General features: G+C 38.8%; 3 protein-coding genes across 4 annotated transcripts; 2 read left to right on the top strand and 1 right to left on the bottom strand.

Annotated features, from left to right (window-relative positions):
* The first annotated feature begins 1446 nt into the window (after positions 1–1446).
* LOC309483699 (cathepsin S-like) lies at positions 1447–8164 on the top strand. Its single transcript, XM_082149633.1, has 8 exons — positions 1447–1600; positions 2313–2438; positions 2729–2851; positions 3105–3257; positions 6861–7085; positions 7380–7545; positions 7629–7731; positions 7888–8164. The coding sequence occupies exons 2-8, from the start codon at positions 2316–2318 to the stop codon at positions 7985–7987; spliced, it is 993 nt and encodes a 330-aa protein (XP_082005759.1). The 5' UTR covers positions 1447–1600; positions 2313–2315; the 3' UTR covers positions 7988–8164.
* A 1137-nt stretch (positions 8165–9301) lies between these two features.
* LOC309483698 (cathepsin S-like) lies at positions 9302–13082 on the top strand. 2 transcript variants are annotated; one of them, XM_082149632.1, is made up of 8 exons: positions 9302–9432; positions 10247–10372; positions 11048–11170; positions 11503–11655; positions 11913–12137; positions 12344–12509; positions 12635–12737; positions 12817–13082. In XM_082149632.1, the coding sequence occupies exons 2-8, from the start codon at positions 10250–10252 to the stop codon at positions 12914–12916; spliced, it is 993 nt and encodes a 330-aa protein (XP_082005758.1). In that variant the 5' UTR covers positions 9302–9432; positions 10247–10249; the 3' UTR covers positions 12917–13082. The 2 variants fall into 2 exon arrangements, with proteins under 2 accessions (XP_082005758.1, XP_082005757.1); XM_082149631.1 differs by lacking the exon at positions 9302–9432 and adding an exon at positions 9619–9639.
* Positions 13010–22038, bottom strand: onecutl (one cut domain, family member, like). Its single transcript, XM_082149629.1, has 3 exons — positions 21192–22038; positions 19625–20927; positions 13010–16432 (listed from the first exon to the last, which is right to left on the bottom strand). The coding sequence occupies exons 2-3, from the start codon at positions 20670–20672 to the stop codon at positions 16122–16124; spliced, it is 1359 nt and encodes a 452-aa protein (XP_082005755.1). The 5' UTR covers positions 20673–20927; positions 21192–22038; the 3' UTR covers positions 13010–16121.
* Positions 22039–22223: the final 185 nt, after the last annotated feature.

The raw sequence follows: 22223 nt of genomic DNA, 5'->3' as shown, positions 1-22223 counted from the left end.
TTTTCAAGTGTCAGGCCTCTATATGATTCTTAGCTCGAGGGCTCTGTCTGTCAGAGGCAGGATCTTTTTTCATTTAATAATTTATTTCAGGAAGTTTTGCATGGCATGAAATTAAAAAGGGTGAATGCACTCCACAATTCTGCAAACTAAGCCTAGTCTACTTTCTGGATGACTGAAATCTTCAGTCATTATTGTTCAGAGAAAATTTCACAATGTTCCATAAAGCTTTTGTTCTAAAATATAACCACAGACCACAGATAAATGTGACCTGAGCTGATAAATGTTCTGAAAACACCATAATAATATGCTAAATTATCTTTTCTGAGAGACAAATACTAATTATCTCTCAGCTTGGATTGTAAGTTCAATTAATGTTAAAGCACCCCTTAGCAACACACATTTAATAATTTTAAATGTGATTATTTTCATTCCATCGAAATCAGCACCAGTTCAGCACAAATATTTGTGGAATCATGATGATGACTCATTTTGTAAGTGATCAGCAAATGCATCATGAAAGGAAAAAAATAGGTCTCATTGTTCCTGTACGTATAGTGGTTATGTGGCTTCTTAGCATTTGGGCAATGGTAAGAAAGCATGTTCTTCTAGAACCCAATAGCCATTCTCTGAAACAAGCCAAACAGGTGTTTATGTCAGGCTTGCGTGCTCAAATGATGGTGTTTTTAACCACATGATTTCCTCTGGCTGTCTTCCTGTTTCATATATCACGTAATACATGATAATTATGGCTTTAGGCCTCAACTACCACGTTGTTATCAAGTGTTCTATATCTTGTCTGAAACAAAAATAGCTATGCATCAAGTGAAGACCCTCGAGTAGACCTATCTTCTTCCGGTGTTTAATACTCATTTCGCTAGATGGCGACACAAACACGACATGAGAAAATAGAATAAAAACTTCTTGCCTTTAGAACCTATAGTGAGCTGCCTACCTAGACAACATTTTGATACCGACGGCGACGTGTAGGCTATTTCTTCTACCCAATGTAGATTACACCTAAGCAGCTCAGCTGTAAACTGCTGGTATTTCCTTAACAGTTTCAGAGTAAAAGGTGTTCGCTGTTGGAAAACCCCTATCAAACTATAATCAGATAAAGCACATCGGACACATTTTTAGATTAGCCTACTGCATAAGACACCATTCATCTATATCTAATTAGTCTAATTGTATCTAATTAGTTTAATATGTATTAAAAGTATGTTATTTTATATTTTATATAATTCACATAAATAAGGGTTAATAAATAGCCTAATTAAAAAATATATATTTTTTTTTATAAGGAATAGTTGTTTTAACTATAAGCATACGTTGTATTAATCCAACGTTTAATAGCCGATTATGTTTATTTATTAATATTTTTTCCCCCCATTAAATTATCTTTTTTTTCTCTACATGTAGCAGTAACATCTAACATGTAACAGGGCAGCAAAAAGTAAGCTAAGACAACTGTGCCAAAATGACAATAAGCATAGATTAGCACGTGATTGACCAAAATAAAAGCAAAAGGAACCAGGAAATTACTGACGCTCATCGACTCCTCGACAAACGACAAGAAGTGTAGCTAAACGAGATTGTACAGGTGAGAAGAGACACATTTCATTTCATTTCTTGTTCACTTTCACGTCGTATCTTTTTGATAAAAGTCGTACCCTATATACTGTTTGTAGCATTTTGGGTTTCTCTCAAAATGTTTCTCTTTCGGTTTTCATCAAGGTGGTTACTGTGGTTTTATGAGCGCTTTTCCTCAAATATTTGAAATGTTGTCAGTGTTTTATTGGTCGTCTGTAGTAACTGCGTTTAAAGGTAAAACGCTAAAAATGCCTGCTTAAATTAGAGTTAAATATGTTGTTGAATGAAGGATCAGCTGAAGTCGATCAAACCCCCATCTTAGTTTAATTTCCGTTTCTTCCTCATACTGGTACATGTGTTCTCTTACTCCGTTTATGTGGTTAACTTGTAAAATTGCCTTTTTTGCCTCCCTAATCTAACTGGTTAAAACGTTTTTTAGTATTATTTTCTATTGATTTTTTTCTTTAACTTTGGTCCACTTCTGCTACTTCATTTGTTTCCTTCCGTCCTAAAATCAGGATGACAGCATTTCTCTTGGATATGAACATTTAAAACAAATAAACAAGACTTTCAGAAGTCTGCTTCACTGAACTGATCACTTCTGACTGTGGTTGAACATTTAGGTCATGTGTCAACATAATTCAATGAGAGTATATTAACAGAAAAATATTGATGTTTTAATGCATGCCAGTAACTTTCACGGACCATTTTGCTCTTGTCAGGCCATGATGTTCGGGAGCTTGCTGTTTGCCGTGTGTTGTAGCGCAGCACTGGCCCATTTCAACTCACATCTAGACCAGCACTGGGAGTTGTGGAAGAAGATGCATGACAAGTTTTACTCCACTGAGGTGAGAACATGAGATTCATAAGCATCCATCTGATGATCCCACAGCTGATCTTTCATTTACAATACTTACAGCTTCATTTTCATAATGGTTATCCAGGGTGTTCTTGTGAGACTAATAATTTCACGATTAGCTTTAAATGATAGAGATGGTATCCATACATTTATTTAAATATATTGAAATATTAATGATTTTAAAATGGAAGTATTAACAAAGGATATTTGTAATAAATGCAGTGACTGTAGTCTCACACAAACGTATCACACTTGTGATCCCTGTAATATGTGTTGCAGGTCGAGGAACTGGGCAGGAGGGAGTTGTGGGAGAAAAACCTTGAAATTATCACCCTTCATAACCTGGAGGCCTCCATGGGCATGCATTCATATGACCTGGCCATGAACCACATGGGTGACATGGTGTGTGTGTGTGTGTATGTATGTGTGTGAGCAAGAGAGAGAGAAAGCGCGCGCACATCTTCCAGTTTTCACAAGAGAAAAAAAATCTCTCCTGGCATATGATACTGCTTTATTTATCTAGCATGAAGCTAATGAGAGATTTAAGATTTGTTCACAGATCAACTTATTTATTCTGTTTTCCTTACTCGATTGTATAGCTATAGTGTAACTTATTCCTGTTCAAATATTTCTATTTTGTGTCATTGATTCACAGACAACAGAGGAGATCCTCCAAACATTAGCCACGACTCGTGTCCCTCCTGGCTTTAAGAGGCAAACGGCAGAATTTGTGGGCTCTTCTGGGGCTCCTATCCCAGACTCTCTTGACTGGAGAGAGAAGGGATATGTCTCCAGTGTGAAAATGCAGGTATAAATGTACTAGATATTTGATTGTATGATCTCTGCTCAATTTGCTTTGCTTCGTTTTGCTATTCATCTATATAAATGTATTATGTAGCATGAAGACAGTTTATATAGCTTCTGGACTGACTACATTTTAAGTTTGCCAAAGGAAAATAGGGTTGGGTATCTTTTTAAAAAAAAAAAAAATTTTTAATACCGGTGCCAAATCGATACTTTTAAAACTGTACCGGTGCCTGAACCGATACTTTAAAGTTGGCCTATTATGCTATTTTAAAGTTTCCTAATGTTGTTTTGGAGTCTTACATGGTTTACATGCATCAAAGGTCAAAACTGTTTCCTTTTCTCATAATATACATTTGCACATCACCACATTTTCAGTGATTCTCCAACGACTCGTCAGGTGAATCAATCTCTCTCTAAATCCCTCTTTTCCGCGAGCTACTCTGCTCTGATTGGCTAGACGGCTCAGTCTGTTGTGATTGGTTTACCGCGTACAGCGTGTGTCAAATAAAAACGCCCATTGCCGTAACGTCAGCCCTGCGTGTCCTGAGGCTTCCTACACCGTAAACTAAACACAGTAACGAACAATGACGTCGATTTGACCACATCAATCCGAGTGCGAGTGCGATGATGAAACATTGGAAGAACTAGTTATTCAACCCGAACCATCGCAAGGATGACTAGAGCAGAACGTTTCTCAGTGATCCACTACTCAGTTTGAGGTACATTATGAGATGTTGCAAATGCAATTCCTCACCATCAGCATTAACAAATGAATGTCCATCAACAAACCGATTATTTTACTTGTGCCAATTTCTTTACTGAGTATTTTTCTAATATATTGAGGTGAACACGTGGAAACTGTATCAATAACAGTGCAAGTATGCAATACATTTGCCAAGCTCCAGCATGAATGACTGATGTAACATAAACGTTGGTAAAACAAATCTTGCTCCATGCTTAATCTTTCCTCAAAGTAGTGAGAATGACAGACAATCTGCATTAATAGACACAGTTTTAGGTAATAGTGGCCTACAACTGTTTAGCAGAAGCATTTCAGTAAGACAGTGATAATGTGAGTTAACCAGTTAGCAGGAGACCTACACAATATAAAACCCAAAACGAAGTATTTTGAACACCATCTTTCAAGAGCAAACGGTTTGCGAATCCTACATTGAACTCTGAGATTTGAGAAGCAGTCGTCATTAAAATAAAGGGAACACAGCAAAAGTTTAGGATTATACTGCTGTGCTGTAAAAATGAATTTTAACCACTGATTCTTCACATGCTCGTCCTTGGGCAGTGAAAAAACAAACAAAAAAAAACTGGCTTTACCTTCACATTGTAGAGCAATATGCTAATGTTTCGTCTTGACGTCACAACGAAACGGCTTATGACTCGTTTGAAAAACGATTAATTTCATTGATTCAGAGTCGACTCTTACTTTTGAAAGACAATAACTTTATATACGGTGCACTTTCAGATTTAAAACTTTGCAGGATGTTTTCATTCACGTAGAGCTATGTTACACACTACATGAAAGTTCATTTTCAAAAATCCATAATAGGGGCCATAAAAAAATTTAATAAAAGATTCTTAACATTGAACAATATATACAAATTTTAAAGTAGGCTATACTTAAATATTTAATGGATAATTTTGAGCGAGGCGGTTGTTATAGCGAATACAACCCCGACAGGCTGATCAGGACCCCGACGCGAAGCGGAAGGGTCTTGAATCAGCCTGAAGGGGTTGTATTCGCTATAACAACCGCCTCGCTCTACATTATCCCGCTTATTACATGGCTACCTACCAAACAAATCAATAATTTTACAAAAATATTGATTTAAAAGAGTTTATTGATTTTAAAACGATTGTATTGCTTCCGCTAAAGAAAATAGTCCGTTCCGTCTCTACGGTTAGAATCCATAGCAACGCTCTGTTTTTCATGGCAACGGTGTGTTATACTTAGCAGCGGTCTGTTATCAAGAAATAACAGACTGCATTCTACATTAGAATTCAACCAAGCCATGTAATAAATAAATAAATATAAGTAGCCTAAATACAAAATGCAACAAATTTGCATAACCTAAGCCCCCTAAACCCAACTACAATAATGTAACACTAAATAACAGTTAAAGTGCTAATAACAGCAAACCAGCTTTAAATTGTAACAATTCTTTTGCAGAAATATAAACACATGTTTTGCCTTCTCTGGTAAAATATGACTCCTCTCCTAGTCTATTGCATGTCCTGCTCAAGGTGAGCGTTATTTTTGAACACATCACCTTAAATGCCGTGACTCGAAACCCCTTGTGGAAGAATAACGCCGTCATGTTTACAACTGTGACAATAAGCACTGATAAGGATCAACTGAATGCTGGATTTTCAAAAGTATTTGAAGTTTGCGGCTCGATTGTTGCAGTTAACTTGCACAACATTCTTGAATGATTCATTTATTAGATGTACGCCGGTCTGTTATTTTAGGGACATCGACTTTACATTTTCACACTAAACATGATGCGGAATAAAACGAACTGTGATTGGTTGCGTTACATGTCAGTCAGTCCTTGGCTGATATTTTTTATTCTTAAATGCATGTAATTGAATGGGTTTTGTCATTTAAGAAACTTTTATAATGATCATGATTCATGTTAGTTGATCTATAACGCACGATTGGCGCCATGTTAGTGGCAGTTCAGAGAATTGCATCTTTCAGATTTACAACATGTAATTTCATCCACTTCTCTCAAAATGCATGAAAGTAAGTGGCCAGTGAAGTGTGAGAAGAATAGAGTAATTTTTTGTTATCTACAGAATGTGTATCTAAACACGTCATCAATTTATAATGGAAAGGATTGTTCCATAGACGTCAGTGTGTATTTTACAAACTATAAAATGTCTTGTGTTGCTAGTACTTATGAGTATTTAAATGTCTGACACGTAAAATAAATCTTATGTGGTTGAAGACACTGAATAGTTGTGATGTATGACAGCGCTGAGCGCCAGCGCGTGAAAGCACATTTGAATTTAACAGTTGATGATCACGCGATCTGTTCTAATCACACCGGTGTGATGGATTGTACGCTCAAAGGATTAACTAGCGATCACATGCGGTGATGATGCTTCTTATGTCCGTTTTGGAGAACCAGAGGGCAAATATTTCAATCGACCGCTCCGGCATTTTAAGTGGCACCAAATATTCGTTTTTTGATTCGGTCCGATTACATACCGGTTACATACTTACCGGTTACATATTGGCACCGGGTTTCGGTTGAGACATTGATTGTGGTTTAGCTATTGCTCTCATGATGTCAAATGAATTGGCCCCATTCACTGTCAGAGAACTGTCACCTACATTATAAAAGGCAACAAGAAAAAAAAAGTTTCACTTCCTTTGTTTTTCTTATTGTCCTGTCAGTGTCTGAGGGAATTTTATTTCCCCTTTTTTTGTAACTTCCTCCTACAGTGAGTTGGAAATTCAAAAACCAGCAACCAAAAACCACATTGTCAGAACAATGTTTCTGCTGCCTCATAAGCCTTTGTAATCCAAAAGTTTGTGTTTCCTGTTTTAATAGTTTTATCATGCTTTTCTCTCTGCTGTCAGGGTGCATGTGGCTCTTGTTGGGCGTTCAGCTCTGTTGGGGCTCTTGAAGGTCAGCTGATGAAGACCACAGGGAAGCTGGTCGACCTCAGTCCTCAGAACCTGGTGGACTGTTCCTCCGGTTATGGCAACAAGGGCTGCAGTGGCGGATTTATGAGTGCTGCTTTCCAGTACGTCATTGATAATGGCGGAATAGCCTCAGATTCATCTTACCCATATGAAGCAGTGGTAAGTTGTTTGTGTGGGTCCAAGTGAATAAGAAACATTTACATCTAATAATTAAATTGTCATCTAATAATTACACTTAAAGAAACTTTAAGCACACAAATAGTTGGTTGCATATTTGAATTGACAGGGCCTGTTACCGCAGATTCTGATCCATACATTTACAGACCGGTCTCTACATTGCTGGATTTACATTTGTCAGAGTTTGATGGAGCATGTGTTTTAAAAAAAATCTGCAATATTGTAATGCATTGTCATTATAGGTCTAATGTGTAATGTAATAAATGTGTCCTACAGCAAGGGCAGTGCAGATACAATCCATCCCAGCATGTAGCAAACTGCACCAAGTACTATTTCGTCCGTCAGGGAGATGAAGAGGCCTTGAAGGAGACTTTGGCCAGTGTCGGACCTATTTCAGTGGCCATTGATGCCACCCGTCCTCAGTTTATACTGTACCGCAGTGGTAATTACTTCCTTCTCTTTACCTTTAAATCAGATAAAATTATTGTTGTTAGGGATGTGACGTTATCTCGCATCTGTCCACAGGAGTTTACAATGACCCAACCTGTACCAAAAGAGTAAACCATGCAGTGCTGGCTGTGGGATACGGTTCGATTGCTGGGAAGGACTATTGGTTGGTCAAAAACAGGTACAATCAGAATCATTTTGAAATTTTGTGATCATAAATGGTCGGGTTCTGGAAATGTACCCACTCATGAGAGACATTTTTGTAAAGGCAGACATTCTCTGTCAAGACATTGAAATAAAAAATGCAGATGCTGATTGTTTTCTTTTGCTTTAACAGTTGGGGTACCACATTTGGAGATGGTGGCTACATCCGTATAGCCAGAAACCAGAACAACATGTGTGGCATCGCCTCATACGCCTGCTTCCCGGTTGTCTAACTGAAACCTTGTTGAAATGTGAACGTATCAAAATAAGATATTTACTGTTTTATAGTCTAATTTCTTGAATGTATATGTTTGTTCTGTGTTTTAAAAACTTTTTCCCACTGTCTTTCTTTTTTTTTAAAGATACAAATGTATTATCTTTTATAAAATAAATATAGAATTTTTAATGTGTTTTCTGGCTTGTAATGTTTTAAAAGGAAATATACTTTCACTCAATTCAGTATGTTTACAAATGGTCAGTGGAACATCACAACAGTTTCACATGAGGTATTAAAGGGTTTCTCTGAAGCTCCACACCGTGATGCGGGTAGGACGAGGCACGTTATGTGTCATTTTGCACTCGTGTGCTCCAGTTCAAAGCAGCAGTCCAAAACGGTGACTCTACTAAGTGGCGTTTAGAAATTTGCTGTTTGGGGTGGAAAAAAGCTTAATGGAAATATTTGTACATTAAAAAAAATTCACACTCTTGCACCAGTAAATGTGTCATCAGTGAAGAGATGAGATGTCGCTGCAAGAGGAAGGGGATGTTGTTTTGATTAAAGGTTATGAGGGTCCACATGAATAATAAAAAAGATAAACCCAGATAAATCATTGATGAATACTTAAATATTGCATAAACTAAAATTGTCCATTTTGATTTCATGGTGACTTTAATGAGACGTGGGTAAGTTGCACACTTTGATCCAGAGATGTATTGCTAATAATTGTTTTAAACGCCCAAGTCATAAGATTAAAGTGTGCAACTTACTCATTAGCATGTCTCATTGAAGTCACCATGAAATCGAAATGGACAATTGTTTTACTGTAAAAGTATTTGTTTGGAATATGTTTTGCTTTGATTTATTTATGCTAATACTGAGTTCACCACTAGATGGGGGTATTTTACGTACATTTGCTTGTGGCTGTTCAGACCGCCTCAAAAAGGATAAGAACTGTCGTGTCCATGTATATTGCTATCTAAGTTTTACTTATTAGTTTACATCACTAATTGATGTGTAATTTCCTATGTTATTCAGAAACAAATATGCAAGACCATTTATCTATCATTTTATAAAAAATAAAATGGCCGAAGTCAAAAAGTTTAAAGAAAAGCTTGGCTTTACTAGACATCAGTTAATGAGATTTTAGATTAGTTAAACTCTTTTCAAACTACCTTTTCATTTGGCTAATCTGAACCATTAATAAGTGGATCCCAAGATGCCAAAAATATATGTAGCCTAGCCTATGTGGTGATGCAACAACAATAATTCATTCCTTTTAATTAAATCGTTTTTTTCTCATCTAACAAAGCTAAGCAAAAAGTAAGCCTGTGCCATATGACGATAGGCAGAGATTAGCACGTGATGGCACAAAATAAAAGCAAATGTAACCAGGAACTCCGATTCAGTATCACTTCCTCTACAGACGACGAAGAAGTGTAGCTTATCGAGAGTGTACAGGTGAGACGAGACACATTTGAGTTTATTTCTTGTTCACTTTCATGTATCTTTTAAATATGTATGTTTCTTCTTTTTATCATGTATCTTCTTTGATGATTTCCCCCCCTTAAAAGGTTTCTCTTTCAGTTTTAAGGAATTGGCTGGTTTTATAAGAGAGTTAAAATGACGTTGTCTGGATTTGATTCCTTTAGAAAAATCAGGATGACGGTGTGTTTCACTCCATAGATATGTGTATATATGTATATTACTAAATACTACCGTTCAAAAGTTTGGGGTCAATAAGATTTGTTAATGTTTTTAAAAGAAAACTGATATGATCACCAATACTGCATTTATGTGATTAAAAAAATACTGAAAAAATTGTAATACTGTGAAATATTATTAAAATGTAAGACTTTTTTCTATTGTACTATGTTTTAAAATGTAATTTATTTCTGTGGTGCAAAGCTGAATTTTCAGCAGTCATTACTCACATTACTTCAGTGTCACATGATCCTTTACAGATCATTCTAATATGCTGATTTGCTGCTCAAGAAATAATTATTATCAATGTTGAATGTTTTTTTTCAGAATGATTTGATGAATAGAAAGATCAAAAGAAGATATATATATATATATATATATATATGTATGTATGTATGTATTTGTATATATATATATATATATATATATATATATATATATACAAATTCTCCTTAATAAAATAATCTCTTCATACTATGGTTGATGTGTGAGCATGTACGGTATTAACAGATAAAATACTGATGTTTTAATGCATGCCAGTAACTTTCATGGACCGTTTTGCTCTTGTCAGGCCATGATGTTCGCGAGCTTGCTGTTTGCCGTGTGTTGTAGCGCAGCACTGGCCCATTTCAACTCGAATTTCGACCAGCACTGGGAGTTGTGGAAGAAGACGCATGACAAGTTTTACTCCACTGAGGTGACAATATTTGACAGATGATCCCAAAGCTGATCTTTTACCCACTGCTAGAATCATAATTTGTTTATCACATGTTCAGTGAGGAATACAAACTCTTCCTTGATACTCATCAAACTGGTAAAGCTTGTTTCAAGGGCTTATTTGTGACCCTGAATCACAAAACCAGTCACAAGTCGCACGGGTATATTTGTGGCAATAGCCAACAATACATTGTATGGGTCAAAATTATCGATTTTTCTTTTATGCCAAAAATTATTAGGATATTAAGTAATGATCATGTTCCATGAAGATATTTTGTACATTTCCTACCATAAATATATAAAACATTTATTTTTGTGAGTGAATGCAGCACAATCACGAATATAAATGGACAACTTTAAAGGCCATTTTCTCAATGTTTTTGATTTTTTTTGCACCCTCAGATTCAAGATTTTCAAATAGTTGTATCTCCTATCCTAACAAACCATACATCAATAGAAAGCTTATTTATGCAGCTTTCACGCAATGTATAAATCTCAATTTCAAAAAATTGTCCCATGTGACTGGTTTTGTGGTCCAAGCTCGCATTTGCTAAATAATGAATTTGTATTCATGTGAGACTTAAATAGTTTGACCAGTGATGTTTTATATATTGCTGTATTAAAATTTTAAATTGCCTTTTGTTTATGTTGGCAGGTTGAGGAACTGGGCAGGAGGGAGTTGTGGGAGAAAAACCTTCAACTTATCACTCTTCATAACCTGGAGGCTTCCATGGGCATGCATTCATATGACCTGGCCATGAACCACATGGGTGACATGGTGAGAATACGAATCCAATATCCCTTTTTGCCTTTCCTCTGTGTTTCTTTGTCCATGATTTTTGTCAGAAATAAAACTCCTAGATTATACAGCCATAAAGTTAGGCATTATAACAAAAATAATTTGTTACATTTATATGACGCTTTTCTGAGTACTCAAAGTGGGGAATGTGCAGTATCCACCTGGGTGATGCAATGGCAGCCATATTGCACCAGAACGCCCACCAGGCTACAGGGTGATAGCTGCATAGGTTATATTAGATGCCCTGCGAAGCAAGTGACAATTTCATAATCTGAAACTCACACTTCTCTGTTTGTCATGTTGAATCACAGACAATGGAGGAAATCCTGCAAACCTTAGCCACGACTCGTGTTCCTCCTGGCTTTAAGAGGCAAACGGCAGAATTTGTGGGCTCTTCTGGGGCTCCTATCCCAGACTCTCTTGACTGGAGAGAGAAGGGATATGTCTCCAGTGTGAAGAGACAGGTATTATACCGTACATTTTGAGAGAATACAATCTGATATTTGGTCATTTAGATTTGTGTCTGCATAGCTTTTTATTTGGTTGGACAGCTATTTTTTGTCTCTTTTGAAGCTATTTAAAAAAATGTCATGTTTCACATTATAGTATTTCCTAAAAATCCAACCTAGAAGGGATTATGTGTAGCATGAAAGCAAACTATTTCTTCTTTTGTGTGTTTCCTGTTTTAATAGTTTTATCATGCTTTTCTCTCTGCTGTCAGGGTGCATGTGGTGCTTGTTGGGCATTCAACTCTGTTGGGGCTCTTGAAGGTCAGCTGATGAAGACCACAGGGAAGCTGGTCGACCTCAGTCCTCAGAACCTGGTGGACTGTTCCTCCAAATATGGGAACAAGGGCTGCGGTGGCGGTTTTATGGACCATGCCTTCCAGTACGTCATTGATAATGGCGGAATAGACTCAGAATCATCTTACCCATATGAAGCAGTGGTAAGTTGTTTGTGTGGGTCCAAGTGAAGAAGAAACAAGTGATAATTTTAGAAACAAGGAAGAATCTTTCCATATTAGAAGTGACAGGAACTGTTACCACTAAGTTTGGCCTCAATGGCTGGATTTGTCAGTGTTTGTCATATTTTTAAGAAGCTGCAATCCATTATCATTATGAGTATAATCTAATAAATGAATGTGTCCTACAGCAAGGGCAGTGCAGATACAATCCATCCCAGCGTGCAGCAAACTGCACCAACTACTATTTTGTCAGTGAGGGAGATGAAGAGGCCTTGAAGGAGGCTGTTGCCAACATCGGGCCCATTGCAGTGGCCATTGATGCCACCCACCCTAAGTTTGTACTGTATCGCAGTGGTGAGTATTTCTTCTCTACACATTTCAATCAGACCGATTGCCAGATTAAGGTTTTCAGGTTGTAAACTGAAGGTCAAAATAATTGTTATTTTTCTTGGCAACTAGTATAACGTTATCTCACACAGGAGTTTACAATGATCCATCCTGCACCCAAAAAATAAACCATGGAGTGTTGGTTGTGGGATACGGTGTGGATGCTGGACAAGACTATTGGCTGGTCAAAAACAGGTTACATCAGACATCTGTTTTAAATAAACCATTGAGATGAATAAATGCAGATATTGATTGTTTTCTTTTGCTTTAACAGTTGGGGTACCACATTTGGAGATGGTGGCTACATCCGTATGGCCAGAAACCAGAACGATATGTGTGGCATCGCCTTATATCCTTGTTATCCGGTCATGTAATTAAACGCTGTTGAAATGTATGAAAATATCAAAATACATTTTTTTACTATTTTATAATCTAATTTCTTAACAGTAAATGTGTTATATATATGTCATTTTCTTTTAAACTAAATTTCAAATGTATCTTCTGAATATTTTACAAAATAAATATTGAATTTTAAATGTTTTCTTTGCCTATTTCTGAAGCTTTAAAGGAAATATGCTTTCACTCTATTCAATATGTTTACAAATGACTTGGTTTTATTCAGTGCAACATCACAACGAACAGTTTCACATGAGGTATTAAAGGATTTTTCAAGATCAGCACACTATGTCCAGTTATGATTGACATTTAGATTGCTGTGATTTTTACACCTTTGGTTGATTAGCCACATTCATAAGGTAACACAAGGGAGAGAATGACATAAAATGACACAGATGTTCACACCAGCAGAAAGAGATTTCAGATGAGTGATAGGTAAATGAAAAAAGAAAACACTTGCTACCTTTTCAGTCTGCTTATCTGAACCGTCAATAAGTGGATCCCCAGATGCAAAAAAACAAAAACAATAAAAGCATTGAGAGTGAATTCTGTCAGCTTATGTTGTGATCCAATCAGGTTTGCTAAAATTATATATTTTTTGGGTGATTCATATGACACAGCTAGAACATAATTGCATCATATTTGTAGAGACAAACATATTTAACATTTATTTTGGTCTCTATCACTTATACACGGTAACACTTTGGTTATTTTTTTCTTTTTGGAGGGATAAGCAATCATAAGATCAGCAAGATCCCCTTTCTTGCTCCGATTGTCATTCCCATTTGGTCTTTAAATTGATAAATGTTCTTCAATCGCTCTCGCTCTCTCTTTCTCTCTCTCTCTCTCTCTCTCTCACACACACACACACACACGCTCAACACACAAACAAGGTTCTCTCTGCCTGCAGGTAGGGCTGTGATTTAGTTGTGTTCACGGATTGATTCCAGCACATTTGGCTATAAAAACTTAGTAACGCACAGAGTAGACGCTCCCTGAATGGATGGGATCTTTGGTACAGTTACATCTCAGCTACACGACACATCATCACACACAGTTGAGGTAGATGAAATTAGAGCTGTCGGGTAGAACAAAAAGGGCCAAACGGGTTCCCCTCGGTGGGATAACGGAATGGAACTATCACTTCAGATTTACAAGCTGTAGTAACTCTTCCAAATATATCTGAAGAGGTTAAAAACTACGAGAATATGCCGCTATTTATGTGTGCCCCTCTTCATTGACAATAAGTCTGTGTGAACAATGTGTCCACCAGGAGGCGCCAAACACTAACGTACGTCAACCATCATCTGCTAAACGTGATCTTCGGGACACTACAGGTCATCGAGTGATCTCTAAACATCTACCGCTGTAATTTTGCAAATTATAATAACCTAAATCCTTACATCTCTACGAAAAGAGAGGCCCACCCAGTTAACTACTAGCGCTGCAACAGGGTGACCTGGAGAGTTGAGACGCACAAGCTGACACCCTTTGCCCTGCGCGCAGCACGCTTACAATTGTCGCTCATTAAACTTTAATTTCCATCCCCAAACTCCCATTCACCACCCCTCCCCTTCCTCTGATCTGCCCTCCTGGTGAACGCCCTAAGCCCATGGGCCTGGCCGAGCGCCGGCCCCAGCCACCGAGAGAACACAGATAAAAAGGGCCTCTTTGAAGTCGGCAAAAGTCGATGGCCTCTTTCATGGGTCCTCTTTCAAGTGCGTGCTGCGAAGGGGCCTCACTACATGCCCTGCAAAGGTTAAACACAGGGGAACGAGAAAGAGCATTGAAAAGGGGACGATCTCTCCCTCGACTGCCCACCCCGAGAGACTTCAGCACAGCATGTATGATCGTCGTACAGTAAATGTGGACTGCAGTGAGGAGATCACAGTTCAACACAGCCTAAATATAGAAGCATCTCGACTTCATAGCCACTTGTGTGCCGCTGTACGATCACGCTGAGTCTCGATCTGTTCAGTCAGGCTGTGGCCTAAAGGGTCTAAACATGCAGCATGTGAATGATGAACATGGATGGGTACGCTAGTCTGTCTATCGAGATACTAACACGGCGGTCAGGAGACGAGAAACGTTGGACATTCAGGGAGGACAAATATTCATCTTTGGTATTGGGACTCCTATCAGAGACAGGGTCGTTTTTCACGTACAAACAACAAATAAATACTGACGGTAATTAGCAAATAAATAAAATAAATAGCTAGAAGATTAGAAATAAATACATAAATAATTATAAATACACAAAGTGGTTCTCATTTCATATTCAATTCAAGCTTTTTGTAAGTATTTTTCATCAGGATCATTGAGATTTTGAGCTTTTTCCGGTACGAACAGCCATCGGCCAGATTGTGTGCTTGAAATTTGTACAAAATACAAACAAAAACCAGATTTCTCCATCTCCATATCTAAGAAATCATTTTTTGAAATCAGATTTTGCAAGAGAAGAGAGCGTTCTGGATTCTTTTTGCTGCCATTCTGTCAGCAGAAACTCACCAACAAGTTGAAAGTCTGTTGCAAAAAGTGTCACGGCTGCACTTTCCCCACCACCTTGTTTTGAGTTCTTCCTAATGTTGTCTGGATGCGACACCATCCTGTGCATTTTGTAACGAAGGAGTATAAAAAGAAAACAAGCTCTCGAAAAATGTTCATATTTTGGTTTCAGCTTCTTTGTCCAGTAGGTTTTCCCTTTAAATGAATCTCTGAAATATTCGCTTGCATCCTTCTTGGTTTCTTTGGTCATTAATTGTCCATTTGTTGCAAAATCATCTCTCTCTCGCCCTAAAAATATCATTCTGCCACTTTCCGTCTGTCACGATCAACAAAGAAAAACCAGAAACGTTTGGACCTTGCACTGATTTTAGACGTTGTAACAAATTACAAAATAAACCGTTTCAATATCTATTCATAACCCTCAATATGTTGATTTGTGAATGATTTCATAAGCCCTAAAGTGTTGGGCTCGTCCTTCACGATTAAAGCTAAAATAATCAACGCTAAAACTACAATCAATGCCTGTCTCATCTAGGCATTGCGGACATCACCCTCTTAAACACTTCATCTTTGGTTTCATATGCTGTTGATTTGTATTCAAAAACACCCTTGATTAAAAACTCTAGGAGCTACAGGTAAACCTGTGCTGTGCAGAGCGGAAAACGGCTCGTTTTCCCATCATGCCGTGGAGCAGGTCACAGCTGGAGATGCAGTGCTGGACCCCGACGAGCCGGTGGAGGATGGGCGGCCCTCTTCGGTCCAGCGGTTGACGTTTCTGCGGCGAGCGTTCATGAAGAAGTTGCTTACGGTGGAAAGCTCAAGGCCCAGCTGCTGAGAGATGGTGATCTGCAGGTCTTTGGTCGGTCGGTGGTTCTCTCTAAAAATGGCCAAGAGAGTGCGACGCTGCAGGTCTGTGAAGACTAGCCGGGTGCGTTTGGGCCCCTGGTTGCGCTCTAGCTTGGACTGCTCCTGCTCCTTACGCTTACAAGCTGAAAAAAAAAGACACAGAGAGAGAAAAACATTAGTCTACAAAAAAAGACCTAGAAATATAAATAGGCTATAGTCTTTTCATCATTATTAGCTATTTATCTTTGTTATCTAATCTCTACTCTTTCTTAATTGCAGAGAGCGCATCTTTCAGTGTAGATTTTTTAACAAGTGGCTTTTGTCTTTAACAATAATTTTAATAATTTCAAACTGGGAAAAAAAAGATGAGCAAGTAATGGCTAACAGTTTCAGCAAGTGAAAATATAGTCAAAAGATGAAATAAATCTCACATGTTAAAGTTCTCAACATTTAAAAATATTAAACATTGCAGCCAAATTGAGAGATGATGATTAAGTTTTAAAATCTGCAAACAAAATCAGGAAATTACAGCCAAAGGCTAAAAAAGGTCTCAAAATCGTTAATATAGAAAACATTGCATGTAAAATGAAACTGAATAGTCCTGCACACTCAAAAAAAGATGTAAAAGATCAGTTAGAGCTAATGTTGTCAATACTCTGCATTTTTATGATATATAATTATCATATACAGCTATTATTGTTATATAATACACGGCTTAATTAAATACCGCACTGGGTGTTGACCAGACTATTGCCTGAGTCTCTATCAGACAACTGCCAACTTGATAGATAGATAAATGTACTTTATTGATTCCTGAGTGGAAATTCAGGATAAGGGAGATTAAGCGATATGAAGAAAGACTGTAAACGTGCTGAACAATAACCATCTATATCAAATAGATGGCGAACAAACCAGAAGAAAGTCTGTTGTCCTCAAAATGCACATTTGAATGTTTCAATTCAATATTTTACCCGTCTCCTATTCAAGCAACTCCTGATCCTCCCGATCGGCCCAACCTGCTTTCGGCAGTACAACGGCGACCATTAACTAAATGCTTCCTGATGTTGTAATCATGTGTAAAAGGTAGGAATTACCATGCTATAAATCCACCACACTCTGAGACATAAACCTCCCCCCATAGAGTTCTTATGATCGTGGGAGCAGGCCCTAATCATGATGTATACCACTTGTCTCATGTAGCTGAAACGTGATCGAAAGCCTTTTTCATAAACCACCCCCACCCCCCCCAATTGCCTATCACCCCTCTCTCCCCCCGAAGCCGTACTCCCTGCCTACTCCACCCCCTGCTGATTTTTTTTCAGCCACAGGCTGATAGAAATTATTGATTAAATCTGTGCTGCTCAGACTCCCCGACCTATAGAGGAGCTTTAACCCCTTTAGTGCTGGATGAAAGGGGAGCTTCTGCGTGCCAAACAACATTTGTTGTCAATCTCAGCAGGGCGGCAGAGATCTAAACGTAACTATGCAATTTTATATAAAAATAGTTTGGGGCTAAAAATGTAAAAGTAACAGCATCAGTGAAAGAGCCTCTGCTATTTAAGCCGATTATACCTCTGTGATTCCTTAAGACAAGAGCATTAGAACACAGTGCTTGTGTTTGAAATCCCAATGCTGTCCGAACACCGAGCTTTAGAGTAATGATCTCTACCCTGCCCTGCGACTGAATTTCTCTCTGTTCATCTCTCTCCCAATCAAAGCTCAGCCAGTTTGCGAAAACACACAGGCACAACAAACAGAACACATCCACACAAAAGACCTGAGGAAAAACTGAGTGAGAGAAAGAGAAAATAGATTTGTGATATCTAGAAAAACCAGGATATTCATTTTAGGTCAATAAATCTTGCTTATGAAATATTGAAAGATGCATTTATCGTACAACAAATGCAGTGTGATCTCAGGCCCTGTTTGCAATATGCATGAAAGCTAGTAAAAAAAAAAAATAGTCATCATTTTAGCCTCCCAATAACAAGCATCTGAAAAGTGCTGATGGATTTTAAAAGGATGGGTATTTGTTGTGTAAATACTGGTTAAAAACACTGCATTAAGCTGAATCATCATTAAATGTGTCGGTAAGTTGAACTCCTGCTGCCTCTGAGAGAGGAGGCGTGTAGCCGCATGCATTCTAATGTTTGCTCATGCCGTCTTATTCACAGGAGGTGTGTGCAAGAGCCTTCTGCGTTGCTTTCCCAAGGAAATCAATACCAGCTAGTAATTAAACAAAGGGCATGGTGAGAAAAGTCAACACTCATGGAAAGTGGGTTATATAGGGAAATACAGAGGTGTCCACTTATGCTTTTGTGCACAGAAGCTGTGAAAAAAGCCTCAAGAAAAAATCCATCCAATAGTAATTGGCCAACAGAAATTTCAGAGTCAATATCAATTCAAATTTAGGAAAAATAATCAACCCAAGCCTGAATTATGCATGGAAATAAAACAAAAAACTCAACTCAAAAAGAAAACAACAAAACACTGTTTACATTCATTATCTTGTATGAACATTTCACGAAGATTTCCACAATGGCATGTTTAGCGACTACCACAAAAAAAACAACAACAGCAGGACATGGTACCACTCAGGCCAACAGGGCATTGATTGATTCCATGTATTTCGTTGCATGGAACACCCCTACGACTGAGGACACAGTGGTCACCAATCAATATCTGTAGTGGTAATGCAAGCAGAATAATTCATTCTGAAGCGTATTTCATGCTTAGGTGATTGATCGCTTGGGATTCGGAAAGATTTCGGGAGAATCTGCGTGTCTGTGTTTGTCTCCCACCCCACAATCCTCAGTGGCTGCTGCAGCACGCCAGCCGACATTTTGAAAACCGCCCCATCCCTGCATCGCCAAACGCACCGCCTCCCCCCCCCCCCACCCACCACCATCGTCCATTCTCATGTTACTGTTTTTCTCTAGATCTCTTTGTGTGCTTTGGAAAACAGTTAAAGTTTCAGCCTCTTCAATGTCAAAACATTGTAACACGGCAATATGCACTGGGTTTGAGGTGAAATCTCTCAATAATGTCTCTCAAAAATGTTTTTTTAGCCTTATTGCAACAAATTGATATGCTCATTTTAACTGTAATTTGATCAAATGTTGGTCAAAAATACTGTTGTACCTGTGTACCTTCATGTATTGTGACTGATTAACTGTAATGGAAAATTTTACTTTGTTTGTGGTTGATCATATATGTACCAATTGTCATTGTCTTAAACAATACTCGTCCAGATCGACTTGAAAATTTTAGGCATTTGTTCTGTTTCACAAAAACAATACATTTAAACTACAATTCAACTTAACAAGCTCTTTTACCTTCCAGGCGTAAGGAGGCCATCCTCTGAAACTCTGGCTCCTGTAGCCAGCGGGACATCCTCTTGAAGGTTTCGCGGCCAGACTTGAGTTTCCCCCAAGGTTTGGGGTTCCTGAGCAGGTCTGACAGAGTGCCCTGAGACCTGCACAGAACCCGCTCTGCAAAAATGGCCTGTGGGATGCTGTACCTCTTCAGTTCAGTGATGATTCTCTGAGCCACATCTTTAGTGTTGATCTCCTCCCCTCCGCCGCCATTCTGTGAGCCAGCCAGCATGCCCTCTCTTCCCAGGCTGGAGCCGGAGGAGGAAGGGGAAGAAGAAGGGAGCTCCCCAAGCTTGGAAGCCTGTTGGCTGGAGAGGTGGTGCTGATAACTCTGGTTGTATAAATGGGGGTGGTAGGTGGGAGTGTGCTGATGGGCATCCATTTTGTTTAGCTGGTGGCTGACCCCATGCTCGCCCCCCAAAGAGGGTGGTGACATCTCCCTCACAAAGTCTGCCGCTGTTCGACAGATGTTCCCCCCATTGCTGCCCATATGGACCTCATGGCCACCTGGAAGCATCTGGCTACTGTGTCCGTTCTGACTTCCCAGGCTACCATAGCCATGCATGGCGGTCTCCAGGCCCGCACTGCCCAGAGGTGGAGACAGACCTTGTCCCAAACCAAAGTCTTTTCCATACGACGTGTAGTAGTTTCCTCCTAGACCTCGATCTTCTCGCATGAGAGTGAAGCTGCCGATGACGTTGCTGACAGGCAGGCAGGGATGGTGGTGGTGATGATGGTGGAATTTGTCATCAAAGGGTTGTAGGGGTGTCAGTGTGGTGTAGGTGCTACCACAGCTGGTTGGTGCATCCCTACCATACCCCAGAGTTGCCATGCTGTGGTCGTACGCTGAGCTCTGGTGGTCGGACTCCAGGCCCATGGCGGGGCCTCCCAGAGAGGGACGAGGGAAAGCAGCCGCGAGATCGCGAGAGTGCAGCATGGCTCGGCTGTCCTGACTGTGCGCCAGCTCTACGTGGCTGTGCACGGACATCTCACCCATATTACCATCCATGTCGTTACCTTCCTCACTCCACTTTTTCCTTAAATTCCAGCTGATGTGTTTTTCTAACAGTCTAATGTGTGGTTACTGTAATATAATATAAAAACAGTTCCTGATGCTGTTTATATCTCAAAATCTGATTTCAGTGTACTCTCAGAGACATTTCATCACAGTGGCACCATCTTGGGTCAAGCAAGCAAATTCTGTGTTCCATAAATGCATCTATATTTATCCATGTGAGTCTTGCTTTTGCCTTGGCGACCAATGCTGAAAAAGAGACAGGACCATGATCACTGATTTGTTATTGATAATTTATTCAGCTGTATTGATTCGTTACAAATATTAAAATAGCTACTTGAACCACCCTGATGATTAATTCCGTTATTAAGTAATAACTTTTTTGTCTATTAATAGCATACTTATTTATTATAGCTTATCTATTTAATAAAATTCTTTCAGTTCCAAACTAACTTCAACAATCATATCGACGTTTAAAAAAAGGTGGAAAAGAATTAAGTTACAATTGCTTACCTCACAACGCAGCTTATCCGATTAGATAGAGAGAAGCGAATCAGCCTCTCCAAAACGCAACCAAAAGACGCTAATGAGATGGGATATTCTATACACCTGCAGAAATTCCGAATTTACAATCACACAACAATCGGCTTTGTGTAACAGCGACTTTTGTGTGTCATCAGCACATTTCAGTGTTCAAAAAAAAAAAAAAAAAAAGAAAAAAGAAAAGAAAGAAAGAAGAAGAAGCAAAGGCTCGGTCCGGTCCGTCACCGCCGTTATCCGCTAGATTCTCGCTGGACCACAACTGTCGAGGATGCAACACAAATGATGCATGCGTAAGGCCGTATGATTTCGTCCAATGTCCGGACTTCGCTATGCTGCAATCGTGTCAAAAATAAGCGCCGATCTATGTCTAAGCATCGCGCTCAGTCGCTGTCATTATCTCTGTGGTTTTGCCCTTCTGTATCCTCATCGATCTCGGCCCCAACTCTTTCTCTCCTCTCTCTCTTCCCCCAGCCCCCCTCCTCTGTACGTCACACTCTTAAAATCTGACAGATGTGGGGTGAATTTACAACCCTCGTTAACTCCTTCCCTCCTGCGGACCTCAAGAAGCCATTGTCTTAGCTCGTGACAGTGTACGAATTATACAGTTTCAGAGTTAGTTGACCTAAAAATTATTTCAATAAGAACATTTTAGGGCGCAATCTGCTGAGTTTCTCGAGTAACCCAGAAGACCCAAAGTCTTTTGTAAATTGTATATTTAATAAACTGATGGATAGGCTTTCTACGTTTTCTAGTGTTAGGTCAATTTTCTACTGTTGCTATGGTTACCCCTAAAATCAACGCGATTTTGAATTTGCTAGTTGCTATTGAAAATAGGCGCAACAATATTCTGAAGCCAAATATTAGGCTAAATTTGACATTACTATAATATTTTGTATTTCGTGCTACTGTAAACGTTAACTGTTTACCTTCAATGATTTATCAGTTTTTTTTTGTTGTTGTTGTTGATAGTCTAATACATTTAGAATTTTTGATGTAGCCTAT

Source organism: Leuciscus leuciscus (genome assembly GCF_965113295.1).
Source record: "Leuciscus leuciscus genome assembly, chromosome: 20".
In the NCBI taxonomy this organism is placed as follows: domain Eukaryota; kingdom Metazoa; phylum Chordata; class Actinopteri; order Cypriniformes; family Leuciscidae; genus Leuciscus; species Leuciscus leuciscus.
This window is presented reverse-complemented; position numbering and strand designations above follow the sequence as displayed.